The sequence below is a fragment of the Colias philodice genome, chromosome 13, assembly GCF_061535455.1.
Source record: "Colias philodice isolate Cphi_HAF_F1 chromosome 13, ilColPhil1 Martin Lab GWU primary, whole genome shotgun sequence".
Classification (NCBI taxonomy): domain Eukaryota; kingdom Metazoa; phylum Arthropoda; class Insecta; order Lepidoptera; family Pieridae; genus Colias; species Colias philodice.
In genome coordinates, this window is record NC_143098.1 from 4,382,973 (window position 1) to 4,402,259 (window position 19,287).

General features: G+C 33.0%; 4 protein-coding genes across 4 annotated transcripts; 2 read left to right on the plus strand and 2 right to left on the minus strand.

The window, feature by feature from the left end:
• Positions 1–5,587: 5,587 nt before the first annotated feature.
• On the minus strand, positions 5,588–8,072 carry LOC149483332 (uncharacterized). Its single transcript, XM_089702068.1, has 5 exons — positions 7,952–8,072; positions 7,750–7,874; positions 7,596–7,653; positions 5,784–7,421; positions 5,588–5,709 (listed from the first exon to the last, which is right to left on the minus strand). The coding sequence occupies exons 1-5, from the start codon at positions 8,070–8,072 to the stop codon at positions 5,588–5,590; spliced, it is 2,064 nt and encodes a 687-aa protein (XP_089558194.1).
• Positions 8,073–8,591: 519 nt separating this feature from the next.
• LOC149483333 (uncharacterized) lies at positions 8,592–10,009 on the plus strand. Its single transcript, XM_089702067.1, has 5 exons — positions 8,592–8,751; positions 8,870–8,956; positions 9,039–9,154; positions 9,318–9,488; positions 9,851–10,009. The coding sequence occupies exons 1-5, from the start codon at positions 8,592–8,594 to the stop codon at positions 10,007–10,009; spliced, it is 693 nt and encodes a 230-aa protein (XP_089558193.1).
• A 2,705-nt stretch (positions 10,010–12,714) lies between these two features.
• On the minus strand, positions 12,715–15,723 carry LOC149483334 (malate dehydrogenase, mitochondrial-like). Its single transcript, XM_089703007.1, has 8 exons — positions 15,561–15,723; positions 15,062–15,225; positions 14,867–14,974; positions 14,428–14,691; positions 14,080–14,298; positions 13,846–13,971; positions 13,332–13,478; positions 12,715–12,915 (listed from the first exon to the last, which is right to left on the minus strand). Exons 1-8 carry the CDS (start codon positions 15,721–15,723, stop codon positions 12,715–12,717), a joined length of 1,392 nt encoding a protein of 463 aa, XP_089559133.1.
• A 939-nt stretch (positions 15,724–16,662) lies between these two features.
• Positions 16,663–18,879, plus strand: LOC149483335 (uncharacterized). The gene is made up of 4 exons (XM_089702885.1): positions 16,663–17,670; positions 18,295–18,363; positions 18,458–18,547; positions 18,820–18,879. The coding sequence occupies exons 1-4, from the start codon at positions 16,663–16,665 to the stop codon at positions 18,877–18,879; spliced, it is 1,227 nt and encodes a 408-aa protein (XP_089559011.1).
• Positions 18,880–19,287: the final 408 nt, after the last annotated feature.

Here is a 19,287-nt window from a genome sequence, read left to right on the forward strand (position 1 = left end):
TAGTTGTCATTTTTTAATAAGTATGTAAATTTTATACTCACTGAATCTCTCTGATGCACAAGTTGTGGAAAACATTTGACCAGCCATTCAACAATATCCATGTAGTTGTAAAACACGGCTTTGTGCAGTAAGCCCACGCCAGCTTCATCGCAACACGTTGATAACTTTTGCCGATTATATTCAGAAATCAGAAGCTCCTAAATTTAAAAATTATAATAAGGGTGATGATAATGAAATCCTTAATTATCCTTATTAATCCTTAAAAGTTTTACTAGTTAAATTTTAAAACTCATAATATTACACAAGTATTACACCTACTCAATATATTTTTTTCTGTTCGCGGTTAATTTTGAAAATAGAATGTTTTTTAATTTTTGGCAACGTGTCTTGATGGCCAGTTTTTACTAATATGACAATAGAATATTATCAAAAAGGTTTTATAAGGTTTTATATATTATTAATTTTTAAATATCTAATAGTTTAATATTTATTAGTGAATTTACTGTAAATTAAGATACTTAAAAAAGATACTGAAAATCAAAATCGTCGTCTTACTCCATGATCTGTCGGCATTGAAATGACACGACGCGAACTAGAAATTTTACTCTCAAAGCGCCTAAAGAAGTTTTACTTCGAAAAGTTTGAGATAAAATACGCTTTTACATAAGAAGCTAATTTACCTGAAGTTCAAGCAAAGATCCCGTCTCAACAGCGGCATGTAGCGCTTCGCACTTGGCAATCAGATTGAGGATATACCGCGATAAGGGCAAAGTTTCCGCCTCAGAGAGCAGGCGGTGCCCCTGCCCTCGGAGTACTGCGCGTTCCAGCTTGTCTTCTGATCCAACACGCACCCATTTACGTATGTCAGCCGCTGGTATGACTCCTATCACTTAAGTTTGAAATATGTATATTTAAAAATTGCTTATTATAGGTACCTAGTTATTTACTTCTTCAAAATAATAAGGATAAGAGAATTGTAATTTTCAGAAATATTAAATAGTATCTAACAATTGGATAAAATAGCTTTATGTTGAAATAATAATACAATTTCCAATCACCAATTATTAGCTACTAATATTGTACGTAATGCAAGTTCTACACGAAATATTTAAAATATTTTCTCATATTATTATTTTTTACGTCACATTATAAGATAATATTTAAAGATATACACTAAGTAGATTGATTGCTAAATTATGCTAATTATGGGCGTAAATATTTATGAGAATGTCACCGGAAAGCTTTCATCTATCAAAATAATTTAATTTAATGATATCTTGTACCACCAAAAGCACCGGTCACCAACGAATTCAATGAGCGCACTGAATTTAAACTTTAAATTAGCCAATATTAAAAAGAATAATGCAGCAGTGGAAAAGAAAGCAAATGTCAAAGTAAGCGGTCACTTAGCTTTATAAACAGCACACCAATCGTCTCCAGCCGATATAAAAGCGATGTACCGATTATTTACGGAGTGCTCTCTCACGCAAACACCTTTCAGTTTTATTTCATATAATTTTAACGTCTTATGTAACTGAAGAATTTAAAATTAAGAGGTATAATTACATAATTCTTATGTTATAAATATATTTATTGGCTTGAAATGTTGACTTTAACCAATATAAGAGGCAAACAGAAATGAGATAGAGCTTTTAAGTCTTAGTTGTGAATTGGTACTTATGTATGTAATTTCTATTTCTTCCTTTCTGTTGTATTGAGATAGGCTAAATTAAACGAATTTGATTGAAATGATAATTGTATCTTTTGCAGAAAAACAAAGGAAAAATCCGTGAGCTGAAGCTCTACTAATACGGGCTAACGAATAGTAACATTCATGTCTAGTATCATGCAAAGAACGATATAAATATTAGAATATCGGCCATGTTAGTGTCACCCTGTGGTGTATAGCATGTTCTCGTTGGTCAGATTACAGAAAGCTAGATTACACGATTTATATTTTAACAGCGGGGTGTGCTATCGCGACTTTGCTTGACCTCCCTGTTACATAATGCATCTTTGTGAATTGCGTAGTGGTTTCATGTCGAATCGTCCAAACTAGGGATTTGCGTGAATATTTATGCTAATTCTATGGCCCACTAGTGTTTCTACGATTCGATTAATCGTTTTGTTCGCAATGTGACAAATTGCTAGACGATTCATGTTTTTAAGTTTTTGTAGAGCCTCTTTTTATAAAATAATATCTACGATAAGGATTATGGGACCCTAATGGTATAAAAATTCTACGCAAATATAAATTTAAATAAATACAGCTAACGAAAGAACTGGACTGAAAACTAAATAACTTTTCCGTTATGGCATTTGTTTGTACCTACATAATGGATAGTTTTTACAACTACAACACTGTAAAACCCATACTTTGTTAAACATTATAGGTAGACAGCCGTTGACATGTTTCTAGGTCGTAGGAGGATTCGGGTGAATAGCCTACAGGCTACTAAACTGTTATCAATATTTAATACAGGCCGTCATTCGTAATAAATACATAGGGTACATTCGTACATACCTGATTATTTTTCAAACAAAATATCAGATATGTATTATACCCTAGGTACATACACTCAGCTACCTAATTTAATGACTTTTTCAAGTAGGAAAATTAAAATAGATTGTTAATTTTCGATTAAAGCCTTTTAATGAAATTAGATGTGATTTATAGCATTCAGCGTGCGCCGTGACCGTTATAATAAGCATTGTATAAAGCTCGTGTATTGCAAAAAATGCTTTCCACGCGACGCTATACTAAGGTCACGTTCACATTCACATTCATTTTGTCATGATTGCTTTGAATAATCTGTACATAAATTATTTTGTTACGCTAGTATAGTCGAGCGACTGAAAGAAATACTGGGTGCTTATAATGTAATTAATTATCGACCGTACTTCTATTTATATTTCTTAGTAATAAATAGGTTTTTATTTAGATTATAAGTGTACCTAACGTATACATACAAAATGTGATAAAATATATTATTCAATGTATATCAAGATAATTGATTGTGTCGAAAATCGAAATACAATTAGACTTTTTATCAAACTGTATGGTGGAATTTAATAAATTAGGTAAAGATACATATCACATAATACACATGTCCTAGTTCATTATCTTATAAGAAGCGAAAGCTACAATCATTCAAGGTTGCCTATGTTCAATAAGCCATAAATATCTACGTGAACCCTTCTAGCATTTTATCTGTAACTGCGGGTCATTATGGCCCGTATCGATTACTTTTCATAAGCACGGTGCATGTAGGTATTATTACGGTTTATTGCTAGAATATCATACTCCGATAACCAGTGCCTACATGTAAAATATGATGAAGATAACAGCTAACTATTTATTTTTAAAATTTTCTCTTTACATAGCATAATTAGGGTACATAATTTATTTGCTGAGATCTTATATTGATAATAATTGTATTAATTTATAATAAATGATTTTTATTTTTTACGTCATGGTGCTCATTTCCGAATTGTGTATTGTATGACGGTAGACGGTATTTTAAACACGAATTGTTTACTCGTGAAATCCTCTATTTATTTTACTCAGAAGCTTTTATATATGTAGCGTATCTCTTATCTACGTTCTTGCAAATCAAAGGTAATTAGACAATAATAATTAATACAGGTAGCAAATTATTTTTTACACAGAGAAATATTATTCAAATACATAATTTGCTTACAACATTCGTACAACAGATGAAAAAAATATAATAATACAAGTAAATTTAATATACATACTTACACTTTGGAGGATTACAATGAACGTAAAGTCCATTTTTCTTTCCCTGTAGTTCCAGCAAAGTTTTTTTCACGCTATCCATCTTTAGGTTTCATTTTTTTAAATTAAGAATATATATAAAATACATTCTGAACCTAAACGACTTGATTAAAGGTATATTTTTTATGATATATAAGATAAAAGTAAGTAATTGTAATGTCAAATAGGGAACTTCTTACTTCATAAATCATTATCGATTACTACTGGTTCACTTCGATCAACAATAACAACATGGTATTCGAATATGTATATTATTAGGTAATCATTTGTCCACACTTGGTCCACACATAATAATGTAACTGTTTTCTTGTTTTACTTTATCAAAAATAGCCTGAATGACCAATGGTATTTAATGTAATTTTATCAGAAGTTATCTATTAATGTAAAATATTAACTTACTATATATTATAGCTGTTATGCCTGTGCTCATCGATTTTTTAGAGTAACCGTAAACACGGTAGCGTGTAGTAATACAATTGCTCCTTATCAAATATTTACAGAAGTGTTCCACTGACACTACCCGTAGGTAGTCTATACGTCGACCGACTTTCCGAAAGTAATCAACATTTCTTAGACATTTCTTATTAAAGAAAATGTTAAAAACAATTTTTACAAGTAGGTACCTATTTCTGAATTCTGATCCATAAAGTTTATTACAGGTATTCTATTTACAAATCACATGTTCGTCTTGATGCAAAGTTGAGAAAAACTGCTCGTATTTATTCTTCCAAGTTTCAGAGCATACCTTCACCATCAATAAGAGCTTTATCAAGCTTAACATGTTTTTTTTAGAATAACAATTGGAACGTACAGTCAGCAACCTAAGTTTAGAAAACGGTTTAATAAATAGAACAATAAGAATATACAGGTTTTTCTCATATGATATCTAGACTGATAAATTATGAGAAAAAAAATATATTCTAAGTCATATTTTAATTTCTGTTAATGCAATATGTAAGTTGATGGATTTAAAATTATCTACATGGTCAGTGGTCATAGTTCTGGTCGTTCGCCATCTGGAAACCCACCAATGTTGGTGACCATATTGCTGAAAATATGAATATTTTGTTATCTACTTATCGACTTTTTGTGTTATTAAGTTTCATAGCATTCATAATGTATAAGATTACAATTTCCATTATTTATGATGAATGATGATATTTTGCAGTATTAAGTAGGTACACAAAAAATAATAAATATAATCTAAGTACGATAAGATTGTTTGTTTTCCTTGATGAAGACGAGGCAAATAATATACACCGATAAGTTAACGAGAATATATTAAGATAGGGATGTGTAAGTTCAAAATCTCATTCTTTATAATCATCAGTAACATATTATTACAGACATTAATAAAATAGAGTGGAAGGTGTTAATTTAAAACTTTTCGTGACCACTGTTCATGATATAGCACATTTTCACGAAATTTATGCCTTTCCAGTGAATTGCTGACGTGATTATTAATGAGTGTAAAGCGATGTGCTATCAAACCGGAAGTTTTTAAGTAATTATTTCATAATTAATTTTATTATTTTCGTAACTATAGCTTTAATGAGCTTTATATGTGTGTTTTAAACAAGTACGTAGTTCAAAAACTAAAAATATTATGATATATAGATAGTAGATATCTGTATAAGAATAATAAACTTACAAACAAGAGTTTTAAGGGTAACACAGTAATGATTTAATTGCAATACGATGCTAACAAATATCTTTATTGCCTTTAGATAACAATATTTAAATATTGTCAATTACGGAAAATTGTATGAAAAATCTAAACTGTGGTGTCTATTTGTTATGTAATATTTCCTCGCTTTCCGATAGGGTGATGTTAATATTGAGGCCGATATCTTTCTTGTTTAGGCTCGAACTCCGACCACTTGCATCTTGCGACTTAGAATCTGGTTGATCTATAAAATAGATTTCTTTATTACTGTGTTATAAAAGCAATATTAAATTAAAAAAAAGCATACTACTTATGTACCGTTTTTCAGTTGTCCATTTAATATTTTGTGATATAATTCATTAAATCTTTTTTGTCGTTTCATGTTCGACGGTGTGCGAATCACCAATGTTGGCAGTAAAATATAATGTTCTAAGTTCGGTTCTTTGGATTGATATTTTCGACGACCAGAACTTTTCTTTACCACAAGCCTGGGATGTTTTGGTCGTACTTTACTCATTATAATGCTACTACCGCTAGTTTGCCGATTACAATGTTCATGGTTCATTTCTAATGCGTTTTTTCTATTCGTCGGGCTAGAGCTCCTGTAACAACATGTCGAGTGTTTATTGCTGGATCGTGCAGCATAGCTTGGACCAGGCGTACAATCATCTTGATTATGAGGGCGATGTGATCTAGTATCCTGATACATTAAGCGATTGTGGCTCTTATGATCTCTACGTGAACTACGCTCTTCAAATCTTCGCTCTGTCATTACAGCTCTAGCAGTTTCATGATCACTGGTAGCAGCAGCATCCCTTTCTTCATTTTCACGTCTATTTTTGTTACTAGCCACAATTATATCTCCAGTTTTACCAACTGCAGGTCGGCAGTTTTCGTGACGATTATTTAATTTTACAATTCTATAGTGCCGCCGTCGTCTACGTTCCACGTGAGCAACACGCTCTCTCAATAAACTGTCTATGAGCCTTTGTAAATCAGATCGTGTGCCATATCTTTCTGGGTGAGCTATTCGACGTCCAAGTCTAGTATTTGGCCAATGAGTGCGACATACATCTTCCCAAATAATATCACTTAATACTGCTTCTCTTGAAGGTGTTAGCTTAATCCCATCATCCCGAGGAGCAAATTCTCCTTGAGCGAGGTAATGAACTGTGTCCATAAGTCTGTAGTCACGTACAGGGTTAAGTTTATGTCGAATTCTATGAACTCTCTCAGCTGCCATTTTAGGGATATCATCCCGTTTACAAGGTACGGAAGCACATTGTCGTCTTCCTCGTGCAGTGATTCCATCGTAAAGGGTGAAGTCCCGACCATATTGTTCTGAATTATGTTCTTTTTGAATCGTTGTAGCTTTACTGGGCGAGAGTGGAGCTGGTTGTTGGGCGTATCGTTGAAATGCTGAAGTTTCTGGAATATGGCTGTATTCAACATAACTGCATCCCGGTTGTCCAGTGCAAGAGAATGATTTTGATTTGTCATTGTTTATTTCATCATCTGATGAAGATAACTGGGCATTGTTGTCGAGTGTTCTAATTACCATCTCTTGTTTTAATATTTTCTTTTCAAGGTTATCTAATCTTTGTTGTATATTTTTTATATCAGTAATAGAAGGTGAAATTGTGCAATCAGAAGATGTATGTGTGGCAATAAAAGTGCCTATATCTGCTTTATTTGAATTATTTTTAGAATTTTCCGTAACTGTATCGAGCTTAGGAGTGTTGATTGTCATATGGGGATATGTATACAAGTAGCATGTTTCTGATGATCTTTTTCTTGTGGTATATATCTTATCATCTCTTGAAGTACTAGTGGTTACACATGTTGATATAGCGAGGGAACTTTCTTGTATATTTGTCGTCGATTTGTTAATGTGTTTTTCTAATTCAGGGCTACATGGAACAGAATTTGTTACTGTATAATCTTCTTCGCTGTAATCTACAATCAAATGAAAGCAGTATAACTTATATTTAATTACAAAACAATGTGTTACAAACTACAATAAGCTTACCAAATTTTCTGATAAAGTACTTTAGAAATTGAAAAATAATTAAACATATGTATGAAGCGAAGAGAAAGAGAAATTTACGTTTGATTTAAGTTTTTACTTACGGCTTGTAAACGAGGAATGATCACCGATAGCTAAACGGGAGCCTGATTTAGCCGATCGCTGAAAAAAATTCAATGAAATATTTTTAACTTAATGATATAATACGCTAAGAAATTACTAAATATTATTTACATAATGTATTATCGATGGACCAACCTTCTTAGATTGAAATCTGGTCTTTTCTGCGATATATAAAGTTTTAATTGCTGGAGCTTTCGGTTTTATGGACACTAAAACTTTTTGTGATGAATTCCGGAAAGTTGAGCACTTTTGCAAAATTTCTAAGAAAATATAAGAAGTAAGTATATTTAATTTGAGGGTTTTCTGGTTAATTATATATAACAGAGTATTAAAATACCTAGAAAGAGTTGTTTTTTTGGAGTTCGGCTTGAACATACGGAATCGTAATCAACTTCTTGTATTTGCTTTTCTTCGGGAATAAACAACTTCTTTTTAGATGGACACTGATTATTTTCCATCACATCCCATTTTCTTTCTCGCAAGCATAGTTAATAATGTAATATTACCCAATATTTTGATATTATGATAAAATATTTACAAAAATTTTGTTCGTAAAAATTAATTTAAAAATTATTCATATCATATTTGAAAGACGTAAGCTTTGACAGAGACAGCTTTCTTCTTTGAATCTGAATTTATAACTAGGCATATGAAAGGAGAATGATTAACGGAATAGCATAAGCTTCATTTTCAACATCGCTTGAACTAATAATTATAGCACTCGTTTCATTAGGTACACATAGTTAAAAATTTTCAAGTTTGTCACAAGATTGGTATAACGAAAATATTATTTATGTACCGCTACAGTACTGCATACAAAACCATTTCGAAAATAGAAGATATGAAAAACAAGAAATATAGTTGTCAAAATTGCAAAGCGTGACGTTTCAGCCATTTGTACTTTTCAAAAAATTGTTGATAAAAATATTGAGTGATTTGTAGATATTGACATATGGATGCTTGAGCTTCTTTAGAAGATGTCTGATCAAGAGAAAAAAAGTGGCAGTGGTGGTGGTACCCCCGCTGTGATAGTAGATCAAACGCCTAACAATCGTCTCAAGGCTCCATACCGACCTACAGATCTTCAAGATGATACTGAACCTCATCATAAACATATAAGGGCTCCGGCAGTTCAATGTAATATTAAAAGCACCTATTGTCTTTTATCACATACCATTGGTGACGTTTTTTGACATTACTACCTTCGTTGTGGATCACTTTGTCCTTAATCATACATTACTTTCTTTTTTAACAGCTGTTGCTGAAGAGTTGAAAATTCTAACTCAAGACAGTACCGCTAGTGAAATATCGGAAGATAAAGAACATAAAGATTATAAGCGTGGTAAGATAATGGAAAATGTCCTGTATGATGTTAAATATCTTTTCATTCATTGATATCATTTTCCTACAAATGTTTAATACAGTGATACCTCCAGATATGAACAAGCAAAACGTTGCCAAAAAGCTATCTTCAAGTCCCAAAAAACGGAATTCTTCACCCGAATCAATTATTTTAGCACCTATGGAAGTCGACACGAAGGTATAAGTGAATAGTGTATTTGTTATGGATTTTTGTCACGCTTTTAAAGTTAAACGTAAAATTATTATGAGTCATAGATAATGACAGCCTAATTGCTTTTGATTCACATTCATATGCGAGGAATTCCTTTGGCCTAAAGTATGGTTTATCACGGTGATTTCAGAAGGGTTCAATCACACCACCCACACAACCAATACCACAGGATGTGGAAACCATTTCTGAAGCGGAGTTTACAACTGAAAAAGAAGCAGCTCAGAAAGAAGATACTGATAGCATTACGGAGGAAATTTCTGAGGGGCGGACTGTTGAACCCACGAAGAAACATTCAAATTGGGTGTGTATTGTGTAAATTACTATTAAATTATAAGCGATAGGTTATAATATTGAAATCCCTGCGTGGCAGCCCGCAGTTGTAGTTGCTTCACATCGTGATGGTTTTTAATCGATACACACTGGTAATCCATAGTAAAATTATTTTTAATGAAAAACCGGGAAATTTAAAGTTAAACATAAATCATAAACTTATTAGGTAGGTACTTATTTTTTGCCTCTTTTAATAATTATGTTCATTTATTGTTCTACCTAATGTTAGGAAGCTCTAGAAATTCACTTGCCATACACTTTTTTACTCACAATTCACAACTTGCGTGGATGTTAGTGTGTAAATTTAAAATAACTTTTTAATCATTTTTATAGTCAGACGATGACGAGGAAGCAGGCGGGCTGCCGCGCAGTGAATCGCGGGCGTCGCGCGTCTCTCGCGTCGTGCGTCAGTTTTTCTGTTGCGGTGTACCCTACGAAGCTCCGTCCGAAGAAAATATATCATCCGGCCGAGCTTTCGGTCAAGGAATATAGAACTTCACCCAATGACACTACGTCTGCGATGCTCTCGCGTACTCTAATGTCACATTAGCTGGCCATTTTCGATTGCTAGTACCTCTACAACAGAACAAACTAAGAACTTGTTAATCTTATTGTGGCGTGTTCCCATCTATGTATTCTCGATGTATCTAGAAATAAACAAGTAGGGTTGGCACGGGGACAACAATCGGGGATGGCCAGCTAAAAATATTGAAAAAATATTTACTTGTGAGTATACTTAGCTTGGTGTGTACATAAAATTACTAATAAAAGTGTTATTTTATTTGTTAATACCTTTTTCTTATAATAAAGCACATACCTACACCTAGTGAGCTATTGTCATCGAGCGTAATTAAATCAGGCAGATTCTTTCTTTCTACTTCTATAAACAAATTCAACTTGTTCTGATTCTGACTTGTTTCTTTTTATATTAAAATAAATATTTTGAGCTACCTACTACAAAATATTTAATCCAGTTCAGGTAATCAATCAATCAATATGAGTTCAGTGTAGTTTTTGTTTTAAGATTATTAAGCTTCTAAAACTGATGAGACCTTTCGATACGGAATTACGTACCTATTTAATTCATGAATTTCGAGCATAGGATATAACAAGTTGTACATTATTGCTATTTATTAAAATGATCTTAAAAAGGAAAAAGAAAAACAAAAAGTAAATCGATATCAACACGTGGTTTGCTAAAACAGTGGAACTACATTTTTTATTGAAGTACCTATCAGATGTTTAATTTCTCACTTAGGTAGAAGAAGCAGTTGGAAAGCAAAATTAAGTAGTAAAATATTTCAAAAAGTTATATATTAAGTATATCCACTTCCTATATTGTTAATTAACCATCTTTTCTTATGAGTAACAGATTCATTTTCATAAATGATGGAATAGGAAATTATCCATTCAATACATACATTTAGTTCATGACTTTTCGAATTCTTACCTTATATGCGTAATAGTGCGTATAGTATAAGCATGTATAAGTAAGGTATAAGTAAACTATTTTTATTTTCTTTGTTGCCAGAACGCAAAGAAGAAAGAAATAACATGGAAAGATGAGGCTTGCCAAGGAATAGAAGATTCTTCTCTGGTTTTAATTTTCTCTAATTTTAATATATTATTGTAAAAATAGATACTTATGTGTATGTAAGTATGTATGATTTTTTTTATATTAGGTACCTACTTACTTATGTAATTTTTATAGGAAATTGGAGCAAAAAGCGAAGCTTGGATTTTGGAAAGAAGGCCATCTGTTGGACCATGTTTCAGGCCTGGTTTGCCCTTTGAAGGGCCAACGGGAATTACTATACATGTGCCAAGGGTAACATTTTTAATATGTAATGGATATATTATTTATTCATAGGGCGGCCGTACAAGGACCGCTTCAAGCAGTTGAGACCGACCGCTTGAAGCCGCGACAGCGCAGTGAACTATGGACATTCATTCACCGCCGTACACGTAGGTACATGACCGCTCGAGCCATCGCGACCGCTTCAAGCCGTCAACTGCATGTTGAAATTTCATCGTGCCGTTGACGGCTTGAAGCGGTCGTGAGGCATACACTGACTGCTCGAGCCGTTGACTGCGCTAGAGCCGTTGACAGCTCCCACCCCCCCCCTGAAAATCAATGACTTGACTAGTCAATAAAATCAACCGCTCGAGCGGTTGGTAGCGACGGCTCGAGCGGTCAACAACCGACGGCTCGAGCAGTTGACGCCGACCGCTCGAGCCGTCTGTGTACGTCGCTCAGCCGTTAACTGCTCGAGCGGTCCGTGTACGGCCGCCCATATTCTTAAGAAATACCACAATATTTGTCATATTATTTTATCCTAGTATCCCAATACAACTCGAAATTTTATTTTAGAAATCCATAACGACAGTGCGTTCGTCGGGAATCAATATTAATGTTTCAAGAGTAAGTATACCCACTTACTTTGAGCTTTTAATGTATTTTGAGATATAACTACAAAATTGAAATATCTCGAATGTTATAGAAAAGTTTAAGCAGTAAATCTAAAACTCAATTAAAACGGGAAATGAAAGATGACGGAGGTGTAAATGGAGAGGTAAAGTAATTCATATTAATGTTCTAGCCTCTATGTATATAATGCATAATAAATACTTGTACTTACCTATATTTAAGATTAATTCGTCAAGAAATAATTTATAGGGCAATTAGAGTCTTAATTATGTTTTTCATTTTTACAATTTTTTACAGTGTGATCGCGACAATAATCTTATTTGGTCATTGAAAGAAAAAATAAGCAGTGTTCACAGACAAATTAAAAACGCATTTAATTTTTAATTTTTCTAGATTTATTTTATATACATATATTATAAAAATTGTTAGTCTTTTTATAATAGGTAAATAAAAAACTTCTTATTCAAAATTTGTTTTAATTTACAAAATGTATGCTGGAAGTAAAAAAAAAAATTATGTAGCATTGCTTATAGGTATTATTACTCTCGATCTTAATATAAGACTTTATAAACGCAATACGTTTGACAAAAATAAGATTAAAATCATATTTTGTGAAACGAAGAAAATTCAACTGGGCATAAGACAAAAGGGGGTTACAAAAGGTTCTGGAAACTACAAATCAAAAGCACAATTACTATTAATTACATCTTAAAAAAATAAGCACAATAGACATTGTATTCTTTTAGAAAGTTTGCAGTATTTTCTCTAGTTACACACGCGGTTTCGAAGCCTGCTTCCTCATCTGTTGTTCAATGAGGACACTTCTCGGGACAGTTCGGAGGGAACAGGCAGGGCTCTTAAGCGGCATCTGGTGCGTGAGGTTGGCAGCGCGCTTTGCGTCGAACTCGGCCTCGCGGGGACGCCAGCAGAGCTCCCGGCTGCCGCACTGGCATGTCATTTCGCGACAAATCTATGAAATTAGATGAGATAAAAAAATATCACAGATAATATTATACAATACTAGTAGTAGTAACTTAGATGTCGATATTTTGAGTTTGAAAAATTGAGGAGTATTTTCAATGAATATTATGTGCATGGTTTCAGATAATTAAATCGATTATGCAACTATTTCTAGCTGAAACTATTAATAACAGGGGTTACTGGTTAGCCAATTCATGGGTTAGACTTTAAAAGAAGTATTGAAAGATGAAGTCGCTCTACGTAAAGATTTGCTTCTTTTGTTTTGTGGTTACTTAGTATTTCTCATGTACCAAGAAGCTATTTTTTTTCTTCTATGTAAATAGTTTCTAATATGTTCTTCTAATATGTTTTTACGTATTACGTATTTCTACGTATTTTTCTAATATGTTCTTCATTATCACAAACCGAAGCAAGATACTCGTCGCGGCAAGCATCAGGGCAGTCGCAGGTCCAATTTACAGGCGGCACGCATGGCACGATGGGCGGCGTGTAGCACGTGCCCGGGTGCGCTATGCACGTGCCGCAGCAGCATTGCTGGCACATTGTGTATACCTGAGGAAAGGATAGGAATTGTTTGATGAGGAGATAAATAAGCATTGTTTTCGGTAAAGTGGTTATGATTGAAATACAAAAAGGATTCGCTTTATCTATAGAAGGATATCAAATTTTGTTAAAGGTATAGCTTGTTGAGACAATTACAGTACATTTAAGAAAAAATGGATTTGAATCCTACATCAAAAGATAACAGATTTACTTGTTTTAACGAGTTGAAATTGATGGACCATTAAATGCACTCTTCTCGTGCGAAAGGACATATTAATGTACTGTGCTGTATTGTATTTTCAAATTTATAAGAATGCTACTATTCTTCTTTTTCTGTTTACATGAAAGCACACGAAAGTAAAACAAATAATCTTACCAGCCATATAGCGCGCGCTATTTCGTTGCGGACATAAGGTAGACAGTTACACAAAAGACAATTTTCGAATTTAGACAGTTCAGGAATACCAAGATTCTTTTCTATACCAGACGGACCTAAAACAACCTGCAACATAAATAATTTATTTATTTGTACCTAACTGTACTAACTTTCCCAATGAGGAACATAAAACGGTAGCTCAACATTTTGTTTTCCATATTATTTCGCCCTTACCTCACTTGCAAAAAATTGGCAATTGGGTGCACAAGTACCCAAACTGTCTACGTAAGCGCACTGTATCACTTTAGGGTTTCCTTGAAGTCCCTTCACTACGTTAATTGTGGTTCTAGCTACGGCGTATGCGCCGGATAAGCACGCTGTTGCTGTACAACAACCTTTTGCCGCGCAAATAGCTTCAGTTCCACTCATAATACATGAAGTCGCACATTCAACCTGAAGAGGTTAAGCATTCGATAAAGATCTGCTGGAAACTTAAGTAAGACTTCTTTACAAAGGTTTTAATGAAGACTAAAAATAGCACAGAATATGCTAGGGTATTTTGCAAACATAATGGTATATGACCTGTTCTTGACTCATTTTGCAAGGATGAACAGCAGCAGACAGCACAGGGACCATAGTCTGCGCCGTGGCTCCTCCCACGACGGGCACTCTGACAGACTCCGGTGGTACTCGGAGGAAATCAGCCAATACAGTGTTAGCTCGGACACAGTTCAGCTCCACGCACCCTAGCAACCGCCTTGGGTTGTATTTTGAACGGAGTCTTTGTATTTCTCCAACCAGGGGCACTAAGCTCTCTACTGGTTCAGTCGCTACTATTGTAAATGCCTAAAAATGAATATTTGTAGTAAAATCTAGTACTAACAATTAGATAAGCTACTGTATTTTAGGGAGACATTGAACAATACCAATTGTTTATCAATATTGGAATATATTAATGTAACTAATGGCTACATTTCCCATTAAATATTTTTTTTAAACACTCAATAAAATATGTACATACGTCAGGACAAGTATTACAAATTTGTAGAGTGATTTCTGTCAATATTGGAGCATTGTTTTCAAAAGTGTCCGCATCCTGCCTTGCAACTATGACCACAACACGAGCACCCTTTTAAAATAATTAAAAAACAATTAGCTTTGAAGTATACGTAAGAAATAGATACTACGTAAAAAAACTACAAAATGTTTCCAAAACCTTTAGTGCATCACACAACATGTGAGCTCCAGAATAAGAGGACACTTTACATTTAGTGTCAACGTGGCTGAGTTCCATGCCGTATCCGCAAGTCGCACAAACATCGTGGAGCGCTATTTCATCCAGTAATGGACATTGTTTTAGAAGTAAAGCCAGTGGTTCACCTAAAAATAATGAAAGGAGCGGCGTCATAGAGAAAGAAATATAAGGATAAAAAAATTTGAAAACAAAGTTTTTTTATTTATTTTCACCTAGTTTTTTCTGTTAATAATACCACTAGGTAAGTAATCCTTTGACTACAAGCTGATTACATGTTTGAGAAAAAAAAATCAGTGTAATATAAAATCATTTATCAACTACATATTATAAAATGCAAAAATTACACGGAATTATAGAAACTAAAAAGCTTGTGATCCCCGAGCGAGTGTACCGATTCCTTCCGGACTGTTAATTTGTACAATATCTAATATAAAAATATAATTACTAGCGATAATATTACCAGTACATCCAGCGGCACCACATATAGTAACTTTCATACCAGCAGGGCTGCTGTAATTTCTTTTAGGAGTGTATTTCAATGCATTGATAATACGATAATTTTTTAACCGTAGAGACTGTTCAACTGTGAAAATGCCTGCACTTGTAATAAATTTGAAAAACATATTTTTTTGTAGATTTTATTTATTTTACAATTTTTATCAATGAAATTTTGTTTATTTATTTGTATATTTCAACCGGATTGCCAAATTTTTGAGAGATCATATTTATCTTTGAAGACGGAAATTTAAGTTTCAAGAAGGTCAGTTCTGATAAGAATTTCTTCTCTATAAATTACATTTCTATTTCCCGGTAAATTTCTTACTTTCTGCTATTTGGGATAATAGCCGTTCTTTATTATAAACTAGCTTTCCGCCCGCGGCTTCGCCCGCGTTTTCAAAGAAAAACCCGTTCCCGTAGGATTTCCGGGATAAAACCTATCCTATGTCCTTTCTCGGGTATCAAAATATCTCTTTACCAAATTTCATGCAAATTGGTTCAGTAGTTAAGGCGTGATTGAGTAACAGACAGACAGACAGAGTTACTTTCGCATTTATAATATTAAGTATGGATTGTAAAAAATTAACTGTGTGCTATTTTAAAATTGTAATAATTGTAGCTAGTGCATGAATACATATATTCGTCTCAAATAAGGGGCAGGAACAGTTTTAATAATAATACCTTATTTATCTTCACCATGATCTAAGTAGTTACAAATACATATTCATTTCCACGTTATCTATTACATCATATAATATTTATTAAAAGGTTTTAAGTAGGTTTATTATGTAGTCCAAAATAATCTGTTAGATGATCATCATATACTTAAACGGTTGTGAAACCATCACTCGTACATATTATTTGTTGTACCTATATCACGCAAAGTAGAGTCATGATAACACTTGAACAAGAAACATTATTTCATATTCATGTTATAATTATAGGTTTTTATGAATATATATATGGATTAAAATGGAATATACGTTATAAAATAGTGAACAGTGGTCGGATATACTTTACTACTCTACCTACTTAGATAAAAAAAATATCAGGGCAGAATAGAAATGTTTTTGTTTAGGCAAAATAAAATCTTTGCGAAAATTATAAATAGTCGAGATGTAAAGATTGAAGACATAAATAAGCCAATATTTCTAATAGCTTCTCTGGTCGGCTTAACACCACACAGCATAAAATTTTCTAAATCGAAACAAATTTTTACGGTCATACCAAAATCCATATATTTAAATTCGTTATGTAGTTTTACTGTTATGCTGATTCTGATTTTGTTTGGATTCTTTCACGTTCGTGATGTGCTATTTTCTGCAGAACAACCCCAATTCAATAACGAAGTAACAACGCAGTTAAATTACATTCTGGAGTTTACGAATTTTGATTTGCTCTGTAGCATAGCTTATGTTTGTGCTTTTATAAATCGTGCCAGATACGTTCGCATTTTAAATATGATAGTCTCAACATGGAAAAGTATACCATCTTCAAAGAAATCACGACTCATTTTAGAAGACTTGTATCTAAAGAGAAATTTAACGCTCATAGGCATATGTCTAACTATAATCGCCCAGTTAAGTATAAATTTATCAAGAAAGGAAGGAGCGTGGAAGAGGCTATTAGTGATATTTACGTTTAATATTCCACAAATAATACAATTTATTTTACACGCACTGTATACCATGTTGGTCATAACAGTAACTGCCATTTTAAGAAATATCAACGCGCATTGTAAATTTACGGATAATGAGGAACATTCGAAGGATTCAACATTTTATGAAGTAAAACCAAAAGTGAAAAAGATGACGCTAAGACAAATGGAAATAGTATACAGGAGAGTGTTCGATATGAAAATTGATATTAATAAAACATTCCAAGGTCCAATGTTGGCTTCAATAATGCAGAGTTTTCATGCTTTGGTTAGCGAGGCGCATATATTATATCATGGAATAGTTGTTGATAGAGACCTAACTCTACATGAACTATTTAATTGCTTTTCCTGGATTTCTTATCAACTTATAAAATTGTTTTCTCTAGCCTACTCTGGTAGTGCTCTGAAACTTGAGGTACGTACATACATTCCAAACAAAAAATACAACTTACGAAGATGCTTCAACGGCTTCGTTTGTGATAGAGTTAATTTTTTCATATAAAATAAGTGAATAATATTATTATTACAGCATTACACACATTTACCTAATTAAGTTTGTTGCGTGTCTGTTTATACCTAATATTTCGAGTGCTAAATTCCAGAAATAGAAAGACAACTTATTTGAGCCTCCCTCGTGCTATCAATAGTCAATCAAGCCTTTTTATCATGGTAATTGTTTAAATCTTGTTTAAATAAACAACGGTCGCTGAAAATCGGTCAGGAAGACAGATTGTTTAAAAATAAATAAAACTTTCTTCATTCAATCTCAACGGCACGTTTTACCATAAAGATTTGAATCCCTTCTTACGATCAATGTTTGTAGATTTTTTCCACATTTTTCACATACTACCTAACTATAGATATCTAATGCAGTAACATAATAGTAATATTTGAAAAACTATTTAGGTACTTATTATGTAATATTATGTAAATATAGGTTTTAAGGTTTAGTATGCGAAGTTAATAAAGGCTTTATTATCTACTGATTTAATATAATATAAAAGTTATAAAATTCATTTGTTTTATATTCTACTTGCAGGCAATAAAAACCGGGCAGTTTTTACATTGTATTCCCACAGAAAACAAGGATTTACGGTGGCTTATGGAGGTACAGACTATTGATATTTTAATATTTTGTTATTAAGCAATACAAAAATATATATATTGTAAATGCCTGTAAAAAAAACTATTATTAATTTCAGGTTCAACATTTTTCAACACTTCTTAAATATCAGTCTGTAGAAATTGACTTATACGGTTTCTTTCCTGTAGATGCCACCCTTTTGTTTAATGTAAGCTACACATTTTATTATTAATAATTAAAACTTATTCTCGAGTCTCGACCTAATAGAAGTATTGACTATCTATTAAGGATTTCAAACGCGGTAGGATTTATATACCCGACAAAAGACCGACAATTTAATGTCTAAAATCTTAATTATACTCTACTGCATACAGCATAATTTTTCAGCCAACTTTTGTTTTATTTGAAGGTATACCTAACTTAGATTGATAAAATTTTCAGTGTGCGGTGATATGAACTCTAATAATATTTGTTTTTCAGATTTTCGCCTCTGCAACAATGTATTTAATTATTTTAGTACAATTTGACAGTCGTCAGTAGTGAGATATTGGTACCAGCGCGGCATGCGTCCAGCATGAGAACGGAATTGGAAATAATATATAGGGACACTTGGTAAATTAAATGAACCAGCTGCTTTAAACCACTGATCAACTCACCAACGGAGAAATCCGAAGCTGAGTTATGAATTCTGTTGCTAGTTCATGGATTATTAACTTCTATTATACATATACATTATATTTCATAGCTTACGATAAATCAAATAAGAATAATCGTTACTACATAAAGTACGTAATTACTTAATCTGTGTTTAATTTTCGTTTACTGGTTTAAACCGAGGTTTAAACATGGTTTAAGCGCCACGAATTCAAAATGACAGACTATCTAAATATTAATTTAAATTGACGTTTATAATCTGTGTCGTTGGCCAATCGGGATGGAAACAGCTGT